This window comes from Vespa mandarinia, chromosome 8, assembly GCF_050613455.1.
Source record: "Vespa mandarinia isolate Hongniang chromosome 8, ASM5061345v1, whole genome shotgun sequence".
NCBI lineage: Eukaryota > Metazoa > Arthropoda > Insecta > Hymenoptera > Vespidae > Vespa > Vespa mandarinia.
In genome coordinates, this window is record NC_140817.1 from 4,258,188 (window position 1) to 4,280,391 (window position 22,204).

General features: G+C 29.0%; 4 protein-coding genes across 8 annotated transcripts; 1 reads left to right on the plus strand and 3 right to left on the minus strand.

Annotated features, from left to right (window-relative positions):
- Nucleotides 1-23: 23 nt before the first annotated feature.
- Nucleotides 24-3,508, minus strand: Ras64B (ras-like protein 2). The gene is made up of 4 exons (XM_035886963.2): nucleotides 2,855-3,508; nucleotides 2,271-2,358; nucleotides 1,978-2,189; nucleotides 24-1,886 (listed from the first exon to the last, which is right to left on the minus strand). Exons 1-4 carry the CDS (start codon nucleotides 2,957-2,959, stop codon nucleotides 1,692-1,694), a joined length of 600 nt encoding a protein of 199 aa, XP_035742856.1. The 5' UTR covers nucleotides 2,960-3,508; the 3' UTR covers nucleotides 24-1,691.
- A 5,110-nt stretch (nucleotides 3,509-8,618) lies between these two features.
- Nucleotides 8,619-12,275, minus strand: MED26 (mediator complex subunit 26). Of its 4 annotated transcripts, XM_085658828.1 has the most exons (5): nucleotides 11,060-11,350; nucleotides 10,771-10,823; nucleotides 10,428-10,502; nucleotides 10,046-10,321; nucleotides 8,619-9,910 (listed from the first exon to the last, which is right to left on the minus strand). In XM_085658828.1, the coding sequence occupies exons 1-5, from the start codon at nucleotides 11,184-11,186 to the stop codon at nucleotides 8,717-8,719; spliced, it is 1,725 nt and encodes a 574-aa protein (XP_085514954.1). In that variant the 5' UTR covers nucleotides 11,187-11,350; the 3' UTR covers nucleotides 8,619-8,716. The 4 variants fall into 4 exon arrangements, with proteins under 4 accessions (XP_085514954.1, XP_035742776.1, XP_035742779.1 ...); XM_035886883.2 differs by lacking the exons at nucleotides 10,771-10,823; nucleotides 11,060-11,350 and adding an exon at nucleotides 11,997-12,275; XM_035886886.2 differs by lacking the exons at nucleotides 10,771-10,823; nucleotides 11,060-11,350 and adding an exon at nucleotides 11,822-11,886.
- A 1,766-nt stretch (nucleotides 12,276-14,041) lies between these two features.
- Mfe2 (peroxisomal multifunctional enzyme type 2) lies at nucleotides 14,042-19,528 on the plus strand. 2 transcript variants are annotated; one of them, XM_035881843.2, is made up of 17 exons: nucleotides 14,042-14,184; nucleotides 14,281-14,510; nucleotides 14,636-14,773; nucleotides 15,133-15,285; nucleotides 15,359-15,631; nucleotides 15,781-15,897; nucleotides 15,986-16,116; nucleotides 16,208-16,273; nucleotides 16,354-16,414; nucleotides 16,500-16,663; nucleotides 16,734-16,857; nucleotides 16,989-17,164; nucleotides 17,253-17,429; nucleotides 17,530-17,647; nucleotides 18,279-18,524; nucleotides 18,647-18,744; nucleotides 18,807-19,528. In XM_035881843.2, exons 2-17 carry the CDS (start codon nucleotides 14,456-14,458, stop codon nucleotides 18,924-18,926), a joined length of 2,217 nt encoding a protein of 738 aa, XP_035737736.2. In that variant the 5' UTR covers nucleotides 14,042-14,184; nucleotides 14,281-14,455; the 3' UTR covers nucleotides 18,927-19,528. The 2 variants fall into 2 exon arrangements, with proteins under 2 accessions (XP_035737736.2, XP_085514939.1); XM_085658813.1 differs by having other exon boundaries at nucleotides 14,147-14,510.
- A 274-nt stretch (nucleotides 19,529-19,802) lies between these two features.
- LOC118449248 (G/T mismatch-specific thymine DNA glycosylase) lies at nucleotides 19,803-21,825 on the minus strand. The gene has a single exon (XM_035883622.2). The coding sequence runs from the start codon at nucleotides 21,031-21,033 to the stop codon at nucleotides 19,840-19,842; it is 1,194 nt and encodes a 397-aa protein (XP_035739515.2). The 5' UTR covers nucleotides 21,034-21,825; the 3' UTR covers nucleotides 19,803-19,839.
- Between the last annotated feature and the right edge of the window lie 379 nt (nucleotides 21,826-22,204).

The following is a 22,204-nucleotide window of genomic DNA, read 5'->3' on the forward strand; positions in this document are numbered from 1 at the left end:
ATATTTATAACGAACAATGTTGTCATAATCGTTGATTATTACAAAAAAAAAGAATTCTTTATTACAAATGCAAGTTTACGGAGAACGTTTAAAATAAATGACGGGATAAAAGGATATAATCTATGGTTTCGTCTTAAATTGCATAGATTATACGACACATAAAAGTGTGACAATAATGTTTATAATGTATTATAGAGCACATTTGACGTGGTATTGGTAGGCGATGATTTAAGTTAAGTACAAAATATACTTTTGACAAAACGTGACAAATTACAGGTTTCTTACTGTTGTTTAAATATTTGTAAGATTATATCAAATATATTATATTGTTATAAAAAATACCATGTGTAATACATTGATTGTTAGTATCTATTTCGTTACATAGATTGGGAGAACTGGTAGTTAGAAGAATGAATTGTGCGTTACATTTGTTATTGGCCCCATATTATGTTAATGTTTTCACTTCTGTATTATTCATTATTTTCTTATCCTAATGACAAAACGAGTATAGATCAATAAATAAATAATTCTTCATAAACATCGAGATATATTAATAATAATAATACATGCACATCAAATATCGCATATTATTATAGGCACATATTGTTAACTTTTTTCTTTTTTATATTATTTAAACTGAAAATATAAATGAAATATCTCTCAAATATTTAATTTCTTTTAGAGATTTCAGATAAAATTTAAATCAACGAACTTATTTAACTCTGAATATATTCAACTAATTTATGTACCTAATTAATATTTTTTTTTATATTGAAAATATCCTTAAACTATATGACAAATTGCAGTTTTTCTTGTATTTGCACTGAAACTTAAATTGTAACGTTGTTTATTATTATTGCTAAGTTAATTCATTAGTAAATAACAAACCAAGAAAATCCTACGCAAACATAGATTGTGAAAAATTTAATAATAAATCTTGTGCATTTATACGATGAGATTAATTTTAATCTAATTTTATAATAATTACTCTTGATCTACAAGAGAATACTTGGTTAAAAAATACTACTTAAACATTAGATTATTGTACTATTTCTGTGAGAAGAGGTACAAATGAAATGTATATAAATTGTTTTTATCGTACACAATGCTTTTGCATCCTTGGATTTTCTAAGACTATTCTCCATTCGAATCGATATGGAAAATTTGTCATAAAATCGGTTAATATACACACATACGATATAAATTCTGATATATAAATTATGAGTAAATTTTATCAAGCAATTATATTATTTTATATAAATCTGTTTATAAAATAGTATCTGTGTTATTCTGTTACTTTTAATTACTTTTGTTATAAACAATTATTTTTGAAAAACAGACTTATCAATGTTTTAATAGTTGAAAAAGATATATGGTCAAAAAAACCACATTCGAATTTTTGATTATTTCTTATAAGAAGTCTCGCGTAATATAAACAATTTAAAATAAAATAATTTAAATTCAACTTTATCTATCAATGATTCCAACAATTTTGTTATAACTAATGAGATTTTCATATACATTAAAATGTATTCTTATACTTTTCTTTTTTTTCTTTCCCCATGTGATATAATTGTAATATCATAATAATCACAATATTCCTTGTTACTAATCGATGTTTCATAATTTTCCATAAAGTTTCACCAATGGTATTTGGCATCGGAAGAATGTTTAAATGCTTCCAAACAAATTTATAGCATGCAACATTTCTTCTTATTTTTCTTATAGTTTGGTTTAAGCGGTGGTCTTTCAGATAATTGAAATTTTCGAACAATTCTAACTAATTCGTGGAAAGCTTGATCCACATTCATCCTTAACTTAGCGCTACATTCGATGTATGGAATTTTTAATTGACGTGCCATATTTTGTGCTTCTTCGACGGATATCTGTAATGAAAAGATATGTATTACAGAAATTGATTTTCTATGTATCAGCATTCGTGCTCATTCTTTTATGAGTTTACGTGGTATATCTTACAATTCTTTGGTGATCTAAGTCAGCTTTATTTCCAACCATAAGCATAGGAAACTCATCGCGATCCTTTACTCTGAGAATTTGTCTATGAAATTTTAAAATTTCATCAAATGATGAGTGGTCTGTAACTGAAAATACAAGTAGGAAACCTTCCCCACTTCTCATGTACTGTTCACGCATTGCACTAAATTCTTCTTGTCCCGCAGTATCCAATACTAAAAATTAAAGCATATAAAATTAACTATAAAAGAGAATCATTAATATAAATAATAAATTAGATATTGATTTATACATACTATCAAGTTTTGCTGGAACATCATCGATGACACATTGTTTTGTATATGAATCTTCAATTGTTGGATCATAATCAGTCACAAAATAACTCTATAAGAAATGAATCCTTAATAGAAAAGTATAAGAAATATAAAAAAAAGTATAATAATTATTGAAAATAGTTAAATTGATTAAACAAGCAATATAGAGGAAAGCAATATAGAGGAAAGCAATATAGTTTGTAATTTTGATAATCTTATCAATTACTGAGATAAAGTTTGTATGACCATATATGACAATAGCATGCGTTCGTATGACATAATCGTTAATGAAAGAATGTTCGTATCATTTGATATCGTCTATCAAAACAACATATGACGAAATTTGACGTCATCAAATTCTAAATAAGTATCATCTTTATAAAATAAAAAATAAAACCTAAATAACTTAACATGAGATCACTCTTTACGAGTTATCATTAATTCTTTTCATTTTGGACGATCTATGAATGGTGTAGCCTGGAGAACGAAGCTGATTGGTACTCAACTACGTACACTCATACGCTCGATCTGTAGTAACGTAGCTAGTGACCATAAAAAGTACTTACTTGAATGAATTGTATTGTAATTGCTGATTTTCCAACACCACCACCACCCACAACAACGAGTTTGTAGGTCTGTGCGTAACTTTGTCTGTCACCAGGTTTCGACATTCTTTTATTTATTTTTAACGGCAGTTTAATTTGTCACATGTATGACAATGAAATGTCAGTGGTACGAGCTTAGATACGAGGAAGTGTGAGACCACAAAAGAGAGAGAGAGAGAGAGAGAGAGAAAGAGAGAGAGAGAGAGAAAATTGACAAAGAATGACTGAGAGGGGATGAGTATAAAATTGAACGGAGAGAGAGAGAGAGAGAGAGAGAGAGAGAGAAAGAGATAAAAACAAAACGCGTAAAAAGAGTATTTTTTTCGTTAGAAGGCACACCAAAGGCGTCGTTTGACTGAAAACCAAGCACAACGTTTACTGCGAATCTCCTTAACTAAGATTCTTTAAAGCAACCTCGTTAAGGCCGCCTCTGGAGCTCAACCACTTTTTCTGGATGAGAATATGTGTATATATACGTGTGTGTTGTTGTGAGGTTAATACAAAGGGCAGTAGGAGTATAACGTCCTACGCACAGAGGATTATGCTATTTTGGTTGATTGCGCAGTCGCGATTACGTTACCATTAAAATCAAATAATCTTTGTATTTCGTAATAATTTTCGATAATAAAAAATATTTTTCTCATCGATAAGATATACAGCACTATCATATCGTATATCCTTTAAATCATCATCGATAAATAATTTTAAAAAAATTTTAACGAAACAAAAGTCATAAATATGTCGCCATTTTTGTTTTCTTTTTTTTTTCTATTTTTGAAACGATATTATATAGCTTATCTTACAATAAAAAAAAAATCGTAATAATACTGATTATATCTTTTTAGTTAACGTTATAATTCTCTTAATAGAAAAAACAATCGATTTTGTATTATCCAATTACAAATGTGTGTGAAGCGTCTGACGAATCAGAAAACAGTTTGTTCGCTAACCGACCGACCAATCAAATGGCTCCTTTAGCAACGTTAAAATCTACGAAACGTCGTTGATAAATTTCTACGTAGTCATTGAAGTGTTTCAATATCAACGTATTATTAATCATTATTATAAGTCATAAACTGAATTTTAAGAAGATATATATTTACTTACATTCGACGATATTTTGTTGGTTAATTTATAAATAAATAAATCGTATTTTACAATAATTTTATAGTTCGCAATGTCTAATATAAAAATTGTTCTAATACATATTTTATGAGTAAATACTGAATATCGATTTTTCTGTCAAATAAATGAAATTTGTAAAATAATAAGTACGTAATGTGATGTACATAGTAAATTGGCGCGATATTTAATTTGAAAAGATTGAATTACGAGAGTCGATATAAACGTATAAAAAATCTTCCGCATTATCGAAACGAAATTAATTAATTGTATGCACAATGTTACAGTTAACAGTTCTTCTTTTTTTATATATATATATATATAGCTATATGTGCGTTCTTTCTTTTCGAAATTATATACTTTAAAAATAAAAAAATAAAAAAAAACTATCGAAAGTTAAAAATGGATCAATATTACGGGAAAGCAAACATATTTGAATATTTATTATTAGTAATATAGTTTTGTGTTGCATTATGTATATATGTTATATTGATATTGGCATTTTTGTACATCGCAGAGCTGCTTTTTTGTCAAAAGCAAGATTCGTGGTTTTCTAAAAACGCAAGGAAAAAACAATATATTATCTTCGATTGATTCCAAGAGAGGAAAGAAAATATTTCACATGTACTTAACTATATTATACACATACTTACTATAAATATGCACATAGAGACATATATCACATATGCTGGTTAACATGTATCGATATTTAGCTGTACTTTCGAAACAAAATAAAAAGAGTAGTTTGTATCAGTGCACATGTAAATACATTGTTAAACCGCATAAGTAATATCATATTCTCATCTTAATGGCCGTATAATGTTTTCTGTGAACAATTATGTAACAAGCATTTATATAACAAGCACAATGACATCGCAGTGAGAACATTAGAAAATATTATGTTAAACGCATATAGATAACTAAATTCACAAATTTTTTACAATACACAAACTCGTATTCGTATTCATAATTACGATAGCCGATTAATAAAGTAATTGAAAGGCGCACTTAAAAAATAAAATATTATTGAAACACTTTGCTTATTTATTTCTTTCTTTTTCGTGTGTGTTTTTTTTTCTTTTTTTTTTTCTTCTTTCCATTCACATAACTATAATAAACGCAAAAGAGTGCGTTTGAATTATAAATAATTTTAATGAGGGAAGGGAGGAGGTGTCTTGTAATTTCTTTTTTTATTGAACGTCTTCGATAGCACGATCTGTCATTTCCTTTTTTTTCTTTTTTTTTTTTTTCTTTTAACCGATTGTCATTCCGTGCTTCATTGAACGACGATCATTGGAACGATCGTTGATTAAATAAATTTCGATACTTCTTTTATATTTCTTATTCCATCATCCATTATCGTATCTTTATGTCTTATTTGTTTCACTTTTCACATCATTCTTTTTTTCAATGTAATGTGAAATTGTGATATAATGCAGAGGCACAGAAGGCACGGGATTCATGTTTAAAGGATGTATATATGTATCCTGCTTTAGTCGTACCAAAGCGTGTACCAAAAATCTGTTACATCCATAAACGTTCTTAATCTCTTCTTAAACATCTCCTTCTTTATTTCTTTTGTTCTCTCTCTCTATCTCTCTTTTTCTCTCTTTTTTTCTAAGGAAATATTATATGCACATACAAGTACTTCAAATTGAAAATAATTTTATATAATATGTACGTCTATTCACCAACGATAAGACAGTAAGTTTTGGCGCCAAAGCGCTAGTGATTTTGAAATTCTTTTTTAGTAAAAGAAATTATTTTCGAACTTAAATAATTAATGGGCCAGACCGAGTTGCCTATGCTTTTATACTTTCAAAATTATAATGTAGGCGCACTCGCAATGTTGTTGTTGTTGTTGTTACTATTGTGTTTTTCCTTTTCTTCTTCTTTTTTTTTCTAGGACTTATATACATGCATTATTTATTTTAAAACGATTGCGAAGTGTTTTGCTACTGCCGGTGAAATGAATCATTTTATTCCCTTAAAACTGATATAGTAATTTGTATATTATAATTTATAGTATAGGGGCACCTGTCAGTCTTGTAATAATTCACATAAAAATAAAGTTCGAAGTTGGTATGATTTTGATAATTTTCATTTTCATATTTTTTTTCTTTTTTTTTTTCTTTCTTTCTTTTTTTTCTTTTTTTTTTTTCTTTTTTTCTTCCCCATTAGAATATTAGAAAATTGTTGGTACAAGTATATTCGCAGTATGAATTTGAGATTAAAAATCATAGTCTAAATTATATAAGAATATATATTTTTACGAACAGAACAACTTTTATACATCACAAACGAAAATTCGATACTAAGAAATGATAATCTATTCAAATTAAATGTAACAACGAATATAATCAAATTATATCGTTTTATATTTTTAAATATAATTATTTGTATTATGTTTCTCATTTGAGTGTTACAGAAAACTACAACTTGTATGACATGTTCATTTTCTATTTAATGAATAAAAAGTAATAGATATTCTAATCAATATTCAGTCCAAAATTTGACATCGGTTTACAATATGTTTCCATTTGTAATACTAATATAATATTAAAATTATTTTTGCTTTAATTTCATTAAAAATGAAATTTTTTATCTTAGGAATCGTTGAATGGAAACTTTAAAAAGAAATACACAATAAGGTCGGTATGATTTTTAAAAATTATAAACGTATTAAAAACAAGAAATTTTTTTTTTCTAATTTATAAGGTTTGACAAAGGTTTTCAATACACATAATATAATAATATAATAGGTAAAGTTTCATTCCTTTCAAAATAACAAGAAAGTGTGATCTCACTTGGATGTTACACACATTTTTGATATATTTCTGGTGCTGATCTACACAACTATAACGAATATTTACATTTTAAAACAGAAATGTCATTTTCCCTGATTTTATGATCTTTCCAAAAATTAACGTGCCCATTCATTGGAATTTCTTTATATATTGCACCTATAATTTATAATAGAAGAAAAATGTCAAAATTTTCTGATAAACTTAATTTTACAATGATTATACACAATCCTGTATATATATATTTTTTGTTTTGTTTCTGATAGCTTATACTCTTTCAAAGTAAAAAATTTACAAAGTACTTCAATTCATATGATTGCTATAAGTATGTGCAACATAATACTATATTAGACAAATATTTTTTCATTTTTTAATTTTAATTAAGGCCCCAGTGTATTCAGCTCGGCTATCCTTTCCACGTATAAAATAAAGAAAATTATTTTGCTTATTATATCCAACTGTCCTATACTAACGGAAACATCTTTTATTTGTAAAATTAAGATAAATCAATTTCAAATACATTAATTTTATTTGCTTTTTTGTAATTGTTACTTTGCACCATTGATTCTATATAATTATTTTCTTACTATAACTTTATATTGTTTTGCAGTATACCTTAGCAAAGTTAAGAGAACATAAGATGAGACTGTATTCTTATGGTTTTTTCTCTGTTTATTCGAATTAGTCAAAGCTTTGAAATTTCTTATTTGATAATTGTAAAGCTTATGTTGTTTTTTTTTTATTTACTCTCATGATTATGAACTCTCATGTCTTTTGGTTTTACTTCAATGTAATGTTCTAAAACGTTAATGAAATTATTCATAAAATACTGTTCTTATGGATATAATTACCAAAATAATATTTCTTCTTATAGATAAGCCAAGGTATACTATGTAATTAGTATGCCTCACGTTTATTATTGAAATAAAATTATTTTTATAATTTATAAAAGCGATCAACTTTGTATTGTCTGACACAAACTTAAATCCAAATTTTAAGAATTATTATTATCTCTACTGGAAAAACTGAATCCCCCCTTACACATTTCAAACATAAATAATAAAATTCTTTAGAATTAATATGTATTTCATACCTAGCAACTTATACCACGTTAATTAAGGCAATATTACGAAAGACATTTACAAGCATACATGAAATTAAATATTTCCATTTACAGCAATTTGACAATGCCCCCGTTTTGTGTGTGGCTCATTTTATATTCATTTATCGACCTTTTTGTAGCTGTACTGTAGCAATAATATAATGATAATGCTAGTGACAACAATAGTAATAGTAGTAATAATTGTAGTAGTAGTAGTGTGGTGGTAGTGTAGTAGTAGTAGTAATAGTAGTAGTAGTAGTAGTAGTAGTAGTAGTAGTAGTAGTAGTAGTAGTAGTTGTAGTAGTAATAGTAATGGTAATAATAATAAAGACAAAAAGTAATAATATTAATAATATAATAATAATAATAATAATAAAATAATAATAATAATAATAATAATAATAATAATCAAAATGATGATGACAATGATAATGACAATGACAATGACAATGACAACAGTGGTGATAATTACAACAATAATGATACCGATCATGAAATGAAGTTAATAACAATAATAGTGAAATATTTGGAAATGCTAAATATGATTATGACAATAACGAGGGCAATAGTCAGTAGTTATTTTTCTGTGAAGTTGGTAGATAAAATTTTGATCATGATAGGAGTAATAATGATAATGAGGATGGCAGTAACATCAGCATTAATAGAAATAAACAGCAATTGTAAATTGCAATAGAAATTGTTTTAATAGATTGATCATAAATCAATCGATTTAATTTTTGCAGGGTTCTTCTCACAAATTGCAGAGAGTAATAATAGAATAGAATAATAAAATTACTAATCAATAATAACATAAGGCAATATGTGGAGGATTTGGCCATCACAACTGGGCCTTGCCAGCATCTGGTGCCATTCTCGAAATTCTTCACCAGTTTGGCTATGCTCACAGTTCATTACATTTAATTCTGACACTCCTTCCTCTTTTTCTGACGTTTCATTGTTACTAGCGAGAGACAATAATTTTGGTTGATAATTCCCATTGAGACCTTCTATGCACTGCGTATGTAATCTTTCAAGGTCCTCTGTAGTAACTTCTTGAGGTGGATACACTGTACCATTTTGATCTTCATTGGGTTCAGTTTCACAATCACTCCAGTCTATCGAACTTGGATCTAATGGTGGTAACTTTGCCAGTATCTCCTCAACCGATAAATCTTGATGTGATTGTGGTTGGTTTTGCGTACTTGGACTTTCTTCGTACACTGCACTTGTTTCTTGACACTTGGATGATATTTCACAACAGTTTTCTGTAGATTTTAACCGATTTTGTAAAGAAGTTTCAGAAACTGTACTTTTGTGAGATGTATTGTTTGGAGTACAACGCAGGAACTTGGATACTTGTTCATTATTACTCCTCAAAACATCTTCCATACTTGGTGGTTCTACACTTTGACTAGGTAGAGCATTTGAATTAATGCTAGAATTTGAGCCACGTGCTTGTAAATCAGCCAGCAATTCTTGTGTTGTCTTTAACTTAGGATTTCTTGAAATACTGGCTAGTTTTTCTTTAACACGGTCCTCTATGTATGGTTGCTTCTTTATAGACTTACTGCCTTTTTTCCTACCACGTTTTTTTGGACCTGAATCATCAGGATTAGTGGAAGACTCCACAAAATGATGGGAAATTCGTTCTTTCAATGTAGGGCTAGGCACTTGCGAATTTAAATTACCACTTATGTTTTCGCCATTCAAACGCTGTCTTTTAACGAATGGCTCACATTCTGTAATCGAGTCTGATTCATGTTCCTGGTAATTATGTTGGTCCTTACAAACATCTTTTCGAAGTCGTTTATTGGAACTGTGGGTCCGTGGCACTGCTTCTATCAAGTGATTCTGACTCGAAGAGCTATGTGTGGGAGGTACATCCGAACTTATCCGGTGGTTGCTAGTAAGTGTAATTGACTGCTTATTTGAAGCTGCATTAGGAGACCGTGAATGGTCACTATGCACAGATAGAGCTGGGCTGATAACCTATCAAAATTAATTTACATCATGTCAAATAACAAATAAAATTAAAAGGGAGTAATGAATTGATGTAAAATAATTTTTTATAAATTAAATTCATTTGAGAAATATGATAATAGGTAATTAAATGTAAAAACTCACTCTTAAAGGAGTAGCATCCCTTAATAGAGGACTTTGAGGCTTCAAGCATCTTACAGCAGGACTTTGTGGTTTGAAACATCTTAAGGCTGGACTATGAGGCTTTGCTCCATTAAGGGCAGGTGGTGCTGTATCAGCAGGTGTCGGTTGTGGGGTTGAATGAGCTGATGGTAAAACCATATCTCTCCAACGACGTACCAAATCTTTTGCACGCTTGGCCAGGGCATCATTATTTGTCTTCCTTCGTAGTTCGTTAATATATTTACCAAGCCTTGTAATCTATATTATTTAAAATTAATTCAGTGTTTACAGATGTTTTTACATAAAGATTAAATTTCTTTTCTTTCTCTTTACCTTATATATAATATACATTAAAAATATATACCTCCAGAACTTCTTTGGTGATCGTCGTCTTTTCCAGGGCCGTAATGACATCAACAACAGCTCCCATGTCAACGACCTACAAAATATATATCTTTTTGTTTATATTTTGCATCCTTTAAATGTAAATACATAATTATATGTAATAGTTTAGTTAGTTTCTTTTTTATTGAAGAAGACATTTGTTATATATACTGAAATAAAATTAAATTGTTATAATAGAATCAACAATAAAGTGATATAAAAAGTAATTAAATATATTTACAAGTTCATACTAATTTTAAATATTCCAACCTATTAAACATTTTTGTCTTTGCATGTTATAATTATCAATTAATTTACATCACCTTTTTTTTCTTTGTAAAATTAATTATCACAAATGGAATGGGTATATTCAACACTGTTAAAATTATTAAGTAACAGTATTATATTTCAAATATCAATATAATGAAAGTTATACTAAATAAATTTTCTTGAGGCAAGCATATGATTCTAGATGCAAAGGCTAAATTTGAAAGTGAGAATTACAATAAATAGAGAACTATCTGTAAAGATAAATCAATGAACATATTAAATATAAGGGTTCGACACGTGTACGTAAAAATATGTTTATTAGATCGATCAGGTAAGGCTTACAAAGCAATAACGAAACGTAATCAGATCGAATCATTACGAGCTGGCGTATCAATATGTCAACGTGAAACGACAAAAGAAACCAATCGCATGAAACAAATAACTGTTTTTTTTTAAGAACGCATAACATACGAACGCGATTCTACTTTCGAAACAAGCCAAAAGTTATGTTGTTTAGTGTTTCGACAAACAGAATAGATACACCATAAGAGAAAAAGGCGACTGAGAGAAAGAGAAAGACATATATATACATATACACACACACATACATATACGTGTATATATATGTATATTAGAATCATGTGCAATTGTGCACGACTACGTACGTACAACGTACGATATTCGTCAACCGACACGACGTTATAATTAAGATAAAAGACAAAACGACGAAAAGAAAAGAGGGAAGTTCGTTGACAGAAATCAAGAACTACTGGTGAAACGAATGTCATGCGTATCCTGGAGACGTGTTTCCGTAATATCAGGGAAAGAAGAAGAAAAATTGTATGCGTAGATGATTTAGCATGAAAAAGAGAGAGAGAGAAAGAGAGAGAGAGAGAGAGAAAGAGAAAGAGAGAGAGTAGAGTGAGAGTGAGAAGAGAGAGAGAGAGACAGAGAGAGGATAGAGATATATAGAGAGAGAGAGAGAGAGGTTAAGCCTCCAGGTTGTCGAGAACGCGCTCACGGATGGATATGCAAGCGAGCGCACACAATCTCGTAATGGTAGGAGGGAAAGGGTATGTTTCGTGGAGCGATATCCACACGTACGTGATAGCACGTAAGATGGATCACTCACACGCAGAGCCGTCGCTACACTACATTCTCGACGGCTCTCGCGCACGCCACTGGTACAGGCACACGGCGCACGGGGGATCGAGAGTGGCCCGATAGCCGTTTGCGCGAGCGGACGGACGGCGCATCGCGGATTCACTCCGCTACTTACATTGTATTCCTTGTCAAGGGATTTTAATAATCTTTCGGTGAGCTCCGTGCAATATCTCTGCATCGGGGGGGCACACTTTGGGCCCTCGCGGGGAGTTTAGGTTAGCGGAAAATCGGCTCCACGCGTACGAGTGTCGCGAATACGAGAGCACAGGGGGACTTGCAATGGCGACTACTGAACTGTGCTCCTTCGCATGCCCTCCCTGCCTCCCGAGTGCCTCCTAGTCGCGGCCCAAGCATCGTCCCTAGCCCCACGCCGCCTCATACCGCCGGAGGAGCGCTACTAGCTCCTTCTCGCGGTTGGACGAGCTCTGTTCACCGACCTCCCTCCGCCTCCCTCATCCATCCCTACCGACGATGCCCCCAAACGACGAGGACGCTCGTCGCGCTCTCTATCGATGTCTTTTACCATCTACACGCATCTACCGTCCCCTCTCAGTCTTTCTTTCTTTCCCTCTCTCTCTCTGTCTCTCTCTCTTTCTATCCGTCTATCTATCTATCTATCTATCCATCTATCTGTCTTTCTTTCTCTTTCTTTCTCTTTCTCCTTATTCCCCTCCCTCTCTCACTCTCTTTCATTCTCCTCTCCCCTCTTCTTGCTTCTACCTTCTTCATGCTTTGTGAATGCACACCGCGACATCCATCGCCGCCGTTCTTCCTTGTCGCTGCTTTCTTATTTACCTTGTAGAGAAGCTTCCACCAAGCTATCTCAGTTTTATCCCTGCTTCTTGGCGTTTATCCGTTCGGCTACGTTTACTTATATTTTATCTTTGAAACTCAATACACGCCGAACGTATTATCGAGTTGCGTTCGATCATTTGATGACTTTCGTTCAACTCCTCCATTATTCTCGATGCTTCCCGATTTTATTGTGATGTAATAATTCAATCGATCTACAAAGCATAATACTGTCTTTTGATCATAGTTTCGTTATGATATTAAGCCGTTATATTTCTTTTTGTGTTCTTTTGAAATATATGTGCAACAACGAATTACGTGAAAATATGTGTTTTTGCTGAACACATCGTTTTTTAATTCATATTTCTTCAGGTACCTTTGTTCTTAAACAAACGGATTAAATATGGTCAACGGTACTTTGTGCATTGTATGATCCTCGAATATGGTCTCATAATTCTTATTTTTATATTGTTTTTATATACATTATTGAATATCGAAACAGTGTTGTTTAATAAAGGAAAAAAGGGAAGGAACATTTTATACATATGTTCCTAAAATATATATTACATTATTGTTTTTTATCATAAGAGACCTACGATCGATTTCTTATTTTATATTAAGATTTTTTTAAATTACTCTGTACATAGGGCGTATAATCCATGACAAAATGGAATTGCGTTCGAGATAACAGCAGGCAATAAACATAACTATCAATAGAAAAATAATGAACATTCATTGAGAAAATATAAAATATTTTTATTATTATTTATTTTTGTGCATTTATTTATTTCATACAAAATGTAACAGAATGAATCGTTGGTTTTTGCTCAAAATATGCCTACTTATTCGAAGAAATAATTTGCTCATGATTAGTTTGTCTAATAGATATGCCACTATATTCCAATTAATGCAATTCTTCGTCTCGAGAGAAAAGGAACTTTTTGTTATTTATGCTTCTTCGAAACGATTTAATATCACACCACGTTTCTTTTATACGCAGCTTGTGATGTTTCCAATATACAACACTTAGCGAATGATACGTAACATTTTGACTGCATTGTTGCAAGAATGTGATTGGTTAAACGTTTAACACTGATTGGTTGAAAGTTAAAATGCATACGATGATGAGATTGATAGGTTATGAGACTAGATAGGAATATATCGTATCAACCAATCATTTAACAGAATTGATGTACTCTTAATATAAGAATGTAACGTATTAGAACTCATTAATAGATAACATATTAGAAATCACGAATAAATAATAATGTTTGGTAATAAAATTGTGAAAGCTATAACCGTTTCTTTTTATTAATGTGTATGTAAATATATCTATTAGAGTTCTTGTTTGCAATTTGTCCATAATCATTTCTCTTTTCTTATTGGCTATAGTTGGAAAAGTTTCCTTTTTTTATATCTGAAAATAAAATAAGTACTATATGTTGTAACATAATTAATATCAATGATGGAATATAAATGAATAAAAGAATATTCTTTTAATATTTATTAATGTAAAATTCTCTCTTCTAAACTCTAATCAGTTATATGTTGTATTAAAATTCTGAGTTAAATAAATAATTAATCGGTGATGTATAATTTTTATATAGGGAAGTAAAGAACTAGATGGACTTTAATCAGAACATAAATATTTAACAATTTTGTTATTGCTGCATCATTGACGATATTCCTTATTAATAAAGTAAGTCGGTTGTTAACATCGATTCGATTTTAATATTGAAATTCTATAACCATTTATTTTAAATCATTAAAAAGAAGATAAAAATGACAGAACTACGATTTGATAATCGTGTAGTTGTAGTGACAGGAGCTGGTGCAGGTAATTCAAATTTGTAATAATTATTTAATAATTATTTTTAATATGATTATTATATTAATCATATATTTCATTGTTGTACAAAATAATTTATTCTAATAAAAATTTTATTTATTGTGTATATGCAGGTTTAGGCCGTGCATATGCATTATTATTTGCTTCCAGAGGTGCTAGTATTGTAGTGAATGATTTAGGAGGTGGACGGCATGGTGATGGTAAAAGTAGTCAAGCTGCAGATAATGTTGTAGCTGAAATACAAAAAAATGGTAAGGATTTCCTTTGCTTTTCAATAATTAGCATTTTTTATATTTTAGTTCATATAATTTAAATTAAATACTAAAACAATAATACCTTACAATATATTATAAATTACATATAAAAAGATTTAAATATTATATTTTTATGATAAATATTTTAATTAAATATTACATTTTATATAACAAATGTTATATTTAAACGTTTCTTATTTTATCTTATGTGAAATATAAAATGTTTCTTTATAAATAAAATATATACTTTTTTAGAATTTCTACAATATGCAAATTTTTATTAATTTCATATATATAATCATATATAAGTTATAATTATTTTTTTTTTCTTTTTTTCTTTTTTTCTTTTTTCATAGGTGGAAAAGCAGTGGCTGATTATAATTCAGTTGTGGATGGCGCTAAGATTATTAAAACTGCTATTAATACATTTGGACGTGTTGATGTAGTTGTTAATAATGCTGGTATTTTGAAGGATAAATCTTTTGCAAAAATGTCAGAAAAAGATTGGGGTTAGTATATAATTATTTTGTAGGTGTAAATTTGATATTAAGTATATGCTCTATTTTTATCAACTTTGTACAGATTTGATACAAGATGTTCATATTAAGGGTGCATTTAAAACAACTCAAGCAGCATGGCCATACTTTTGTAAACAGAATTATGGCAAAGTCATTTTTACTACAAGTAATAGTGGATTATGCGGAAATTTTGGTCAAAGTAATTATAGTACTGCAAAAATGGGTTTAGTTGGTTTTGCAAAAACTTTGGCAATTGAAGGTGCTAAAAAAAATATATGTATTAATGTCATTGTACCAACTGCAGCATCCAGACTTACAGAAGATATTATTCCTCCTGGTAAGGATTTATATATTTATCATAATCATTTTCGTTTTTAATATAATATAATAACTTTGTTATGTTACAACTCTTACTTTATACAATTTTTATTTTATACAATATTTGTACAAAATAATTAGCAATTTTTAAATTCTTTTTTTTTTTAGATCTATTTAAAGAATTAAAACCAGAATTAATAGCTCCAATAGTTTTTTGGTTGTGTCATGAAAAATGCAATGAAACTGGATCAGTTATTGAATCAGCTATAGGTTGGGTAAGAAAATGTAAGCATATAAATTTTACAGAAATTATACCATGAAAAATGTAACATTGTTCGCATTTATATATTATGTATCTATAAAAATTCTGTAGGTGATATTGTTCGCTCACCAGGATGTGTTTTACGAACAAATTTAAATGATATTGTTACACCTGAAAGTGTACAAAAAAATTGGTCAGATATCGTAAATATGACATCTGCTAAATATGCAGCTAATATAGAGGTATATATAAATTATAGGATAATTAATATATAAAAATTAATATAGTATTATATTATCAATTATTATTTTTTTTTTTGTTGATAATTTGTAGCAAATAGTAGAAGATCAGATGAATATTATTGACAATTTAAAGAATGGCGTTTCTAACAAAAAGATCGTAAGGAACAATTTACATATTATTTATTAATGATTTATTGTTACTTATTTGATTAATACTTTTGATAATTTTTTCATTAGGATGATAATGTTCTATACACTAATTACGATAGTCGAGATAGCATCCTGTATGCTCTTGGAGGTATTGTATACATAGATATATATAAAAACAAAAACTTATGTAAGTTATAAACATATATATATAAAAATGGTAATTTTGATTTCAGTTGGAGCAACTATTGAAAATCCATCCGATTTACGTTACTTATATGAAAACCATGAGAATTTTGCAATTTTACCTACTTATTACATAGCTTTCGGTGTAATGGGGTGCATGAGAAATTCAATTATATCTAATGCTCTACCTGATTTACAGATAAATCCTATGAATGTATGAGAACATAAATAACAATAAATTTATAATGCTCGTATATAATTATTTTTATTACTTTTATTTTCAGATATTACATGGAGAACAATATTTTGAAACTTATAAAGTACTATCTGGAGAAGCTAAAGTAAAGACACTCTACAAAATTTTAGATGTTCTTCACAAAAAAAAGGGAATAGTGATCCTAGTTCAACGTATGTTCCTAATGAAATGCAATTAAAGACGAATATAGATTTTATTTCAATTTAAAAATGTTGAAAATTCCAATATTAATTTAATAATAAATAATTTAATAACTGTTTAATGTAATAAATACTTTTTACAGATGATACTTTTGATGCTACTAGTGAAGAAAAATTATGTACAGGACAGATCTCAGTGTATGTTGTAGGTGTTAATAGTTTGCAAGCCAAGACTACATCTCCACATATTATTCCAATTATTGATCCACCCAATCGCAATCCAGATGCATCTGTTACTCAAAAGACTACTATTGATCAGGTATAAAAATGATGTAAATCATACATTTTTGAGGCTATTAATTATTGTTTTAGTATGTTTAATTAAATAATATAAATATATTTTTTAGGCAGCATTGTACAGACTCAATGGCGATCCGAATCCTTTACATATTGATTCAAATCTTGCTACAATGGCTGGATATAAAAGACCGATTTTACATGGATTATGCTCTCTTGGATTTTCTACAAGACATGTTCTAAATACTTATGCAAATGGTGATCCAAGTTTGTTTAAAAGAATAAAGGTCAGTTCTAAACTTCTTAACTTTTAATTTATAATTACTTAAACTTTTTTTTTTGTAGTAAGGTATATTATAACAATAAAAAATATAATTATTTTTTTAGGTCAGATTTTCAAAACCAGTATTTCCAGGAGAAACATTGCGCACTGATATGTGGCAAAATGGCAACAGAATACATTTCCAAACATCCATTGTAGAAACCAATACTCCTATTATTGTAGGTAAGTTTAGAAAGGTTATAGTGAAATTGAAGTATAACTTTTATTATACCCGATAGCGGTTTGGGAAAATATCATGTCGTGCAATTTAATACTTATATAGGATTATTTATTAGAATTGTATATCGATCACCTAAACAGGCCCCCTGCATTTTTTTTTTAGGTTCGAGTTTTAAACGTTAATCAATTCCTTCAATTTCAAAGTTTTATTTTACCATATCCATATAGTTTATTATCATCAATAAAACCTTCGAATACTATTATTGGAAAACTCAAAGTATCTCATATTATTTTTTTCGATTGCCGGTGATTCATCCTCCTTTTTGTCACTTACATATAGAACAGCTCAGCTTTCTTTTTCACCAAAGATTGTTGATAACAATTTAAGTCCTTCCACTATGTTCGAATCAAACTTCCTAAGATTTTTGCGGATTTTCAGATAGGATATTTTCTTTTGTTTCGTTTTTCAACCAACTCTTTTAAGCGTGCGTAATTCATTAGACAAAAGGCTTAGATAACCATTCTCGTTACTGGGTTATCAAAGAAAAATATTTCTTACTTACTTACCAAATACTTATGATAATTATAATTATTATTGAAATGTAATATGCATTTCTTAATATCCTTTTTATAGGTGCTTATATTGATTTATTCAATGTAAAATCCAAAGTAACACCAACAACTCCAACTGCAACTCCAACTGCAACTCCAACTGCAACTCCAACTTCAAATCTAATTGCTAATAATAATGATCTACAAAGTAACGCAGTTTTTAATGCTATGAGGGACTATGTCAAAGCTAATCCTGATCAAACGAAGAAAGTGAATGCAATCTTTCTTTACAATATTACTGTGGATGGAAATCCGAAAGCCCAATGGAGTATGTCAGAAAGAAGCCATTAGACTTTTTTAAATACTTACCTTATGTTAACTATATTATTTTTATATGGTGTTAACATTATACACCAAATTCATACAATTTTTTATGTTATATTTCAACAGCTTTGGACTTAAAGAAAGGTGATGTGTATAAAGGACAACCTAAATCAGGAAAAGCTGATACCACTTTAACTACAGAAGACAAGGATATGATGGATATCGTAAGTTTATTTTTTTTACTATATTAAGATATATTTATATTTATGATAATAATTTTTCACAGGCAACAGGAAAAGTAAATCCACAAGTTGCATTTATGCGAGGAAAACTAAAAATTACTGGTAATATTATGTTAACCCAAAAGCTTAAAACACTTATGGAAATGAACAAAGCAAAACTATAATTTCAATTTTACTTGAATGAACGAATGATTATAATTCCATTATTAAACCAATATTTCTAAGAACATAGAATACGTATGACCGATATGGCGTTTGTTAATGGCTATTCATTTTTTCAGTATTTTTGCACGATTTGTTTGTTATTTATTTTTTTTTCAAATTTTATTTATTTTCTAAATTTCGTTGCATATCTAATGGTAATAATGTCTATCATTTCTTTCGTTGCAAGCAATTTCAGTTTTTGTATAAATTTTAAGTAAATTCATTGTCGTTAGTAGAGACGGTAAAGTAAATATGTTTAGATTTTTATATGAAAAGTAAAAATCTATGTAAAAAAAATTGTTGGATATCTTATAGTAGTTTTGAAGATATGAATTGTTTGTTACATTTTCCATTATATAAGGAAAACATAAGGTCGTGCGTAAGAGGGCTTTTTATACCAAATTGCTAATAACTTGTTTATTTTCTATATAGTTTATATATTGTTTAAAGGATTCAAGGGAAAAATTAAATATTGATTTAAAAGATTATTTTTCAGGGAAAATTCATACATTAAAATGTATTTTAGTATGTTTATAAAAATAAAAAAAATATTATAAAATAACATGCTATAATATTTATTTATTTATTTATTTACGTTTATGCATCTAAATAAACTAATATCTAAAATAATGAAGATAAATGAATAATTAACAAATATTACCTAATTTGAGCACTGAAAATATCTCTGCATCGGAAATTTTTTTTTTCGTATTATCAAAAATAAAATAAATATTTTAAGTGCTTGAATTAAGTGTTACACCTTGTATACATATAAATATTGGAAGGAAAGGATAGATTGGAATTATAAATGCAGTTTATAAATATAAAGCGTACGAATATTTATTAGTTTACAGTTTTCATTTTTGAGAATCTCTATTTTTTTTGTATAGCTTTAATAACATTTGCTTTTTCTAAAAGTCTTTGTTTTATTAATTTAACAAAATCCAACGAATCATTTGTTTTAGATAATCTTTTTACATGAACATTTTTAGGAGAAGGTCTTTTATTTTTTTTATGTTTTTTGTTACATTTAATTTCATTTTTTACATTTGCAGATTTAGGTTCAGTATTTTTCTGTAATCTGTCTTCAACATTTTCATCAAATGTTTCATTAATTGTTGATTTGAAATTTTCTCTCAAAGAGCAGTCATGTATTTTCAATTGCTCTTCCTCTTCATTTTTGTCATCATTATATTTCTTTTGCTCTAGTTCTTTAACAATAAATTCCGTGCTGCAGGCAATTGCTATACTTTCATCTGAAGTATCCAAATAAATAGTATCTTTATTGGCTATTCTGCCACCATGCAAGAAAGCTGATATATTTTTACGTCTCCACATTTTAGAGGTACTTGGTATAAATTGTTTGGATTTTCTTTCAAAGAAAAATTCACTTATATCAATTTCTTTGATTTCACCCTTTAAAAATTTCAAATATTTCTTTAATGCAGAATAAAAATGTAATTTGTCTATCATTCGAGGAAAATTAGCACAACGAGCACTGCTAGAAGGTACAACCCAAACAGCAGTATCCCCTATGAGTTCTGATTGCAATCCAAAATGAAATGGTGATTTACTATTTTTATTAGAATATACTTCATAAATACACTTTCCATTAAAAATAGCAATCTTTGGTTTAAATAGTCTCAATTTCTCTTCAACAATCTTAGCGCCTTCTTTGATTTCTGTTCGTTTTAGATCCGCAGAAGATCTAGTAGGTCTTGTGACTATATTTGTTAATCCAATTCCATATTGTAATAACTTGTGATCTTCCTCAAAACTGATACATTTTGGAATTAAGGCTGATCCATATAAAAGCTTGTAAAAATGATTACCAGGACCTGCATAATATTTGCCACGATGGGCTGCCATCAAACTTGGATTTATACCGATAAAGACCATATCAAGATTTTCCTTGAGATAGTCAGGTAGAGTATACTTTTGAATCTCTTCCACAGTAAGTCCATCGAATCTATCAACTTTTCTTTTAGGCTTTTTAATCACATCTGATACTGTCCTCTTTTTAAGTTTATTCAACGCAAGGGATGACATAATTTTGCGAAAAATCATCAGTTAAAGTTTATAATAATATGAACATATATAACTTTTTTTTCATTTTCATTCTATATTTATTTAATCAATTAATTAACAAAAATAGCATGCCTTGCTAAAGTAAAATAATCTCATTTTTAATTACACAATTCCACACTGTCATAATAGTAAATCATTATTATATACAATTACAAATTCTTCGTAGAAATATAAAATATATCAACTGATCCTAATCGCCATTACAATCCTCCAAGAATTATTCCTGCCTTTAACACTATAATCGCGCATGCGCACATCGGCCATGTTTAAATTACTTTTTTGCGAGATTAATCGGACATAAATAAATTTTCGTTGTAATTGCAATTACATTAATTGGCAAAATTTGTTATTGTTGATAACGTAAATTAAACAAAATGTAAAATTGCATAGGTAATGTATGATAAAATAATTTCGTTGACACCAACACTTCAAACGTTTTACACTGAAATTTTTATAACCTTATTATCTTTTCTTTTTTTTTTTTTGACAATGATACACTTATTTTCACCGATTTTAAGATATCCTCATTCATTCATATTCTCAACTCGATGTTTCAGTGTGAATGAGACTCTTCAAGAATATGGGATATATAATGGCGCAAGAGATAACTGTATAGTATGCTTACACGATGAATTTATACTAATTTATCTGCTAGAAAGCCACTGATCGTATCCAAATCGTGTTAGTCTTCCGGTCTAGTGAGTTACTTCAACATTTACAATTATGTAACTCAAATTCACCTTTGGGATTTGTAAAGATTGGAAAGGGGAGGAGAGAGAGAGAGAGAGAGAAAGAGAGAGAAAAAGAGAGAGAGAGAGAAAGAGCGAGAGAAAAAGAAAGAGAGAGAAAAAGAGAGAGAGAAAGAGCGAGAGAAAAAGAAAGAGAGAAAGAGAGAGAGAGAGGCGAGGCAGGGAAATAAAGATAGCTAAGATAACTTCATCCGAGTAAAATCAGAATACCAAAATCGTGAAAATAACAATAAATAGAAATGACAGCAGATATAAAAGTATAATAGAAAAATTTTCTTTTCGTTTCTTAAAGAAATTATTTTATAATTCTGCTATATTTCTTTATTTATCTAGTGAAGTATTATTAGCTATATAAAATGAAAATATGTTAATGTTTAGTTGGAATTAGATTGAGAAAATAT